General features: G+C 50.2%; 1 protein-coding gene across 1 annotated transcript in view; it reads right to left on the bottom strand.

Annotated features, from left to right (window-relative positions):
- Ubald2 (UBA like domain containing 2) overlaps nt 1-275 on the bottom strand; it is a 4,902-nt gene extending 4,627 nt beyond the window's left edge. Inside the window, exon 1 of the mRNA XM_055592029.1 lies at nt 1-275. Within this exon, the coding sequence (XP_055448004.1) occupies nt 1-116 (116 nt within the window). The 5' untranslated portion in view covers nt 117-275.
- Nucleotides 276-7,174: the final 6,899 nt, after the last annotated feature.

Below are 7,174 nucleotides of genomic sequence, written 5' to 3'. Positions count from 1 at the left end.
AACTGCCAGTGCGCCGCCTGCAGCAACTGCTGCGCCTGGTCGGCCGCGCAGCCCGCGGCCAGCACGAACTGGTTGATCATGACCTGGTGCCGCAGCTCGTCCGTGTTCACCGACATGGCGCTGGGCGGCCGCCCGGGCTCGCGGCGCTCGCCGCTCCGCCGCCGCCGCCGCCGCCGCCCGGCGAATGTTGTGGTCCGGCTCGCGCGGCCGCGCCGACGCCGCAAACAACAGCGCGGGGCGGGGCCGCCGGGCCCAACGTTCGGGGGCCGCGAGCCGCCGCCGCTGATTGGCCCACGCTCCGCCCGGCCGGCCGCCGGCTCCGGCACAGACGTTCGATTCGAATCCTGCGGCGGGCCCGGCCGCTCTGTTGCTCTTCTCGCCCGGCCGCGCCCATTGGCGGAGCCGGCGCCGCGGGGCCGCCCCGGCATTGGCCAGCCGCCGTGTTTTGGCTCCTCTTGATTGGTGGTTGGCTGGGGCCGGCCCCCCGGGGGCGGGTCCTGGGGCGCTGATTGGCCTACCGTAGGCCCGTTCGAACTCAACTCAAAAAAACCCCGAGTGCGCGCTGATTGGTGGAGGTCCCCTGTGTTTGCTGTTGTAGGCGTTGGGGGTGGTGCTGGCCAAGTTCATTCATTACTTCATTGAAACCGAACATGCTCAGCTGGAAAAGCAAGACTGAGTGGCTTTGACTCATTTCCTCTGAAAGATGTGGTCATCTCGAGAAACAGACTGATCAAAATAGAAAACACGCAGAACCTTTGCAGCTCCTCAACTCCCAAGAGCATTTAAATTTTAAATAGCTTCTAAAGAGTCTCACTTTAAAAAAGAAAACTTTTGAAACACAACGCACAGCCTCAGGTCCAGGGTTCAATTCCTAGTACCAAAAAAGGAAAAGCAAAACAAAACAACAGCAACAAAAAGGAACCAGAGCGGTGGTGGTGGCGCACCCTCAGTCCCAGCACTCTGGAGGCTGAGGTAGGCGGGCCTCTGAGTTCGAGGACCTGGTCTACAGAGTGAGTTCTGGACAGCCAGGATTACACAGAGAAGCCCTGTCCAAAACACGACACAACAAAACAAAACAAGCCTAGTTTGCTGGCCTTTAATCCCAGCACTTGGGAGGCAGAGGGCAGGCGGATCTCTGACTTGGAGGCCAACCTGCTCTACAAAGGGAGTTCCGGGTCAGCCAGGGCAGTGGGCATAGTAACACATGCTTTTAATTCCAGCCCTCAGTGGGAGGCAGGGTCAGGCAGACTTCTCTGAGTTTGAAGGCCAGCCTTGCCTACATAGGGAGTTAGTTTCAGGACAACCAGGACTACACAGAGAAACTCTGTCTCAAAAAAGCCAAACACACACACACACACACACACACACACACACACACACACACACACACACGGCGCAGAGCTGGTCAGTGGCAGGGCGTATTTTGCATAAACCAACCTCAAGGTTTAAAAATCCACTGCTTAAAAAAATAATGTATCTGGCCACAAGAGAGATAGCTCAGCGGCTAAGAGCACCAGCTGCAGCTAAGGGCATCGGCTGCTCTTCCAAAGAAACCAGGTTGGAGTCTCAGCATCCACAGGGTGGGTCACAACTGTCTGTAACTCAGTTCCAGGAGATCTGATTCCTCCTCCAGCCTCTGTGGGCACCAGGCTTGCACCTAGTACACAGGAAAACTACTCATAAGGCAAAATAAGTAATTAACATTTAAAAGTATCTGGTTTCAGCATGAGGACTTATTTTTTCCTTGTTGTTATTACCTGATCAACAGTATATCAGATACTTGTATTCACTTAGAATTTATTGTATTGGATATTAAAGAGGACTTAAGGTAATGGGACGGTGAACTTGCCTTATAGGTAAATATTGCAAGAGGATTTCCATACTGTTGGGAGAGGCCCTGGGGCTGTTCCCGCCCTGATCTGGAGAACTGGATCAGGGATTTACTATTAGGGCTTTGGTTTTAGGAAGAGGTACACTCTTTTTCATCAGAACTAATCACAGAGTGTATTTTTAGTAGTTATGGGTGTCGCTGGACAGGACAACGGGAAGAAAGCAAGCCCTACTTCTGTTTGTTTACCTGTGGGAGGCCGCTGCAGGGAGGGTGCTCTCTCTCTGTCTGGTGTGGGTCTGCAACCTCACTCATTGTTTTTGTTTTCTCTACATAGCCTTGGCTGCCCTGGAACTCATTCTGTAGACCAGGCTGGACTTGAACTCAAGTCCTCCTGCCTCTGCCTCCGCCTCCAGAGTGCTGGGACTGAAGGCATACACCACTACTGCCCAACAACCCTATTTTTATTTTACCTGTAAGAACTAAAATTTCCATTTAAGAGAATCTGACCACTTTTTTGAAAAATGTGTGTGTGTGTGTGTGTGTGTGTGTGTGTGTGTGTGTGAATAAGATTACAGCCAATGTTTGCATACCAATGAAAGCACAGCTAGCGTGTCAGAGAGCCTGCCTAGCCTGCAGGAAACCCTGGCCTCTCCCCAGCTACACAAGAAGACAACAAAACAGCTTTGGGCGCTAGAATGAGTTAATCTTGTTTCATCAGTCTTCTGGTTTGCTTGTTTGTTTGTTTGTTTGTTTTGAAGGGGTAGGAGTACTATAATTATTCTTGGATACCCCAAAATGTCCACGGGCTGAGGCCACAAGTGTGACTGGAAAACCATGTTTCAGGGTCCCTTAAAGCTACCAGAATCTGTGGACGTTCAACTCCTTTTACATAAAATATATATGCATAGAATACATATGCATAGAATACATAGCATAGGGTTTGTAATAACTCCTACACAGCCTTCCATGTATTTTAAATAATCTCTAAAGTACCCTATAATACCTAATAGAATGTAAACACCACTAAAATACCTGTACTGTGTTAGTCAAGAAGTCCTCAGCACAGGGGGACTATGCATTAAGGTCCAATAACTGTAAGCCTGCCTTGGGGCTCACTCTTAGTGAGCTACAGACCCAGGCTGTTTCTCTTTCTCAGTTGCTCCCTCCATAGCCACTGAGGCAACAAGGATTTTGTCCTCCCTGGCCACTGCTGTTTCATTTGTTATTAATGGGCATGTTTTTATTGCAGTGTTTCGCTGGCCTTGTATTGTCCCCTCAGATTAAGATAATAACACCTTTAGTTAATAATACCTTACACTTGGTCTGCTTTCATCTCAACAGCTCAAAGTCCTCTGCAAACATGACCTCATCCGTTCTTCCCTGCTCCCAGGAGCCTGGCACTCCTTCCGCTCCCAGACATTCAACTTCAACCAGGTTCCCAGAAGCCTAAGTATTGATTAAGCCCTTCTACCAGTCAGGTCCACAGATCACAGGCAAAGCTCTGCAGCTCTTCCTGCTTCCTCCTGGGGTGGCCTTCACCCACAGAGGTCCCTCTGGCTTAGGAGGCATGCCTCCTTCGCTTGTCCCAGCAATCCTTAGGGATAAGCCCCTTGGTGTCCAGGAAACAACAGGTTTCGAAGCTTTCAACTTTTGTCTTCCTTGAGAGCTGGATAATTTTATACATAGCCCAGGCTAGCTTCCAACCCCTGATCATCCTGCCTCAGCCTCCCAAATCCCGGGATAACAGGCCTTCTTTGCACCACCAAGGTGGGTGTGAGAACTTCTTAATTAAGACCCGGAGGCTTATAGGCATGTTCTCTTAAAATGTCTGTACCCAAGGTAGGCCTTGCTACTCGTGGCCCTGGCACGCTGAACACCTGTGTGTACTTGTTAAAACCCGGAGCCCACAACGACAGTGCTGCCTTGTTCTGGGGCAGCTCTTGGCCTGAGATCCCTGGCAGTGCAGGCTGCTGGCCTTTCCCTTTTATTCTCACCTTACCCTCACCTGGGAGAAGGGGGAATGGAAACTCAGCAGGGGCTTCCTAGCCTGTACACCCACATCTCTGCATTCAACCAACCTGTGATAAAAATACTCGGACAGAAAATTCCAGGCTCTCCTTCTTTTCTACCTCTGATGCCCTGGACTCAAGCAGCTCCAACAAAATGGAGAGAAAATTTGAGGGTGCCAGATTCCTAATGAGCCTAAAGCTTGGAGGACACTCAGAACCCACCAAGGTCAGGTAGCAATGCGCAAGATTAAGGTTGGGTGCATCGGCAAAGCTCATTTCATTCCCAACCTCCCTCTTTTCCTGCTTGTCTGTCTTCCTCTGATATACCCCCCCTTTTTTAGGCTGGGTCTTCCTATGTAGCCCTGTTTGGCCTGGAACTTCCTAACTTCAGGGCAGGGCTGAGGTTTGAGGCCACATAGCAGTGTCTTTGACCAGAGGCTGTGTTCTTTTGCTTGTTTGCTGTAGGCTCAAGTTCTTCATCTGTAGCCCAGGCTGGCCTCGAATCTCCAGCTTCAGCCTCCCCAGTTCTGAGAGTACAAGCGTGCATACTCTTTTGTTTTTGTTTGGTTTTGTTTTTTAGAGAAGGCTTCTCTGTGTAGGCTTGGCTGTCCTGGCCTAACTTTGTAGACAGGGCTGGCCTCACAATGACCTGTCCACCTCTGCCTCCCTGATTAAAGGTGTGTGCCGCCGCTCCTGGATTTTTTTTTTTTTTTAATATGGTTTCTCTACATAGTCCTGGCTGTCCTGGAACTTACAATGTGGACAGGTGTACACACTTTTAAAATACCACATTCTACTTTCAAGTCCAGCCTGCCTGCAGGAATCTCCCTAGAATCTAGGGCCTAGATAGTACTGACAAGACAGGAAACGCCTTTCCTCCGTGTTGTTGGAGACAGAAAAGTCAAGGCTTATCCCCAGCGATGAGGACATGCAGGTTTATACCAGATTATGTTTTCCACAGACTGTCACGTGCCTCAGGAGGGACAAAGGCCAGGCCGCTCCCAGCACAGTTAAAGGCATTCCCCAAAAGCAGCTCTCTGCTCTGGACACTGTGTGCTGTACCTGGCAGCCAGGTGATAAGCTAGCCCCACCTCTGGTTGCCAGGTGTGTTCAGCAATGTACAGGGGAGGGGAGACCAAAGAAGGTTTGAGGAACAGCCACAGCCTCAGGAGCAGTCTCCTCCTTCTCGTGTGGGTGGGGACGCTTGCTTCCCGCTCAGCCACACACTGTCCTTGGGAAAGGAATGGAGAGGGCTGGAGCTAGCCAGTCCAACTTCCTACTGAGGACACATGCCTACTGAGACCCAAAGCCTTTGAAACACACCCACACACTATAAGGAACCATACAGTCATTTTTGTTACTTTTGTACTGAACATATTTTTTTTTCTTTTCTTCTCACTCTCTCTCTTCCAGACAAGGTTTCTCTCTATGGACTTGGCTGTCCTGGTCTCAGTTTGAAGATCAGGCTGCCTTGAACTCACAGAGATCCACCTCCCTCTGCCTCCCCAAGTGCTGGGGTCACAGGTGTGCACCACCATGCCTGGCTCTGGACACAGTTTAAGAAGTCTAAAATCAGTACCTTTGTAGCTCCTGGAATGACCCTTTCCAAATACCCTGCTTTCTTCACTCGTCTTGAAGCTCAGATTCCCACCAGTCATTCCCTGCTCACATACGGATACCTTCCAGAAACAAAGGTGGGTCTCTCCGCCTACCTTTGTGAGATCCAGTTCTTTTCTCCTATCTACCCCAGTGGGTGAGCTTAGTGGGGACCCCTGGAGCGTGTGAGCCCCTCTCTGAAAGAGCTGGCTTTTCCTCTTTTCCATGACTCCATGAGGCAATTCCTATTAGGCTAGCCATTATAGATCATAAGGAAATAGTCTGAAGAGGCTCATCACAGCATGGAGAACTGAAACAGGGAGATTTTTGGGTAAATAAGGGAGCTGGGTTACTAGAAGGGACAGCACAAACCTCAGCAAGGCCACACTAAGGAGCTGAGCGTGGTGAAGAAGAGCCTGAGGCAGGAGGATTACTATGAATTTAGTAGCTAGTCAAGGGCGCAAAGCAAAACTCCATCTCAAATCCCCATGAACCTCAAGACAACACGTCACAGATGCTGCTTGCACATCCAGGTTGACTGCGGCACTGTTCACAACAGCTGGGCTATGGAACCAACCTGGGTGTCCCAAAGTGGAGGAAGATGTACTGTATGTCTTTGTTTGGTTTGGTTTATTGAGACAGGGCTTCTCTCCGTCCTGGAACTCGCTCTGTAGATCGAGCTGGCCTCAACCTCTCAGAGATCTCCCTGCTGAGCTCATCCCACCACCTTCCGGCTGGAGTTAAATATTTTTATATTTATTATTCTATGTGTATGAGCGTTGACCTGCATGTAGTCTGGGCACCACGTGTGTGCCTGGGTCCCAGAAAGGTCAGAAAACAGTGCTGGATCCCCCAAAACTGGAGGTGCGGGTGGTTGTGAGCTACTATTTGGGTACTGAGACTAGAACCTAGGTCCCCAGCAAAAGCAACAAGTGGTCCTAACCTCTGATATCATGTCACCAGCCCCTGTACAGAGGAGTTTTGTTAAGCCATAAGGACAAAGTTATATCATTTGTAGGAAACTGGAGATGGTCACAGCGAGTGGAATAACTCAGAAAGACAGGGCACTCTGTGTTGTCGCCTGTTTGTGGTTCCTAGACTTTTACATACACATGAAGTCGCAGAAATGAAAGTAGAAGTGAAATTGTCCAGGGGAAACCAAGGGTACTGATAGGAGGGCGAGTGAGAAAAGAGAGGGTGAGCATGTGGGGGTTCCACGTGTGAAGTGAGGGTAGGAGAGGGGAACAGTGTACAGCTGTACAAACCTTGGGAGAAGGCCAACTTTGTAAAGTACTTGACCTGAAGGCCCTGAGTTTGAGCCCCAGCCCTCACAAAACAAAGCAGGTGGTGGGATCACAGGCCTTTAATCCCAGCACTGAGGAAGCAGAGGCAGAGGCAGGCACATCTCTGTGAGTTCAAGGCTAGCCTGGTCTACAGAGTGAGTTCCAGGACAGCCGGGGCTACACAGGGAAACCCTGTCTCAAAAAACAAACAACCCCCTCTCAAAAAAAAAAAAAAAAAAAGCCCAAATGGGGATGGTGTTCAAGAAAGATACATTTGAAGCATGTGTTGGGAAGGTGGTGGGCTGGAGCAGGACTGAGCTGGCACAGATCAGGGCTGGCATGCCCCTGCTCAGTGTGTGGAGGGGTAATCCTTCCTTTCTCTGGGAAAAAAAAGCTCCAGTGCTGTCAAATTGGCCCCAGGCGACCTCAGGCTCACCTGATTAGACTAAGCTAGG

The sequence above is a fragment of the Psammomys obesus genome, unplaced genomic scaffold (genome assembly GCF_907164565.1).
Source record: "Psammomys obesus unplaced genomic scaffold, mPsaObe1.curated_primary_1811, whole genome shotgun sequence".
Lineage (NCBI taxonomy): Eukaryota > Metazoa > Chordata > Mammalia > Rodentia > Muridae > Psammomys > Psammomys obesus.
The sequence above is the reverse complement of the archived record's forward strand: the minus strand, read 5'-3'. Positions and strand labels throughout refer to the sequence as shown.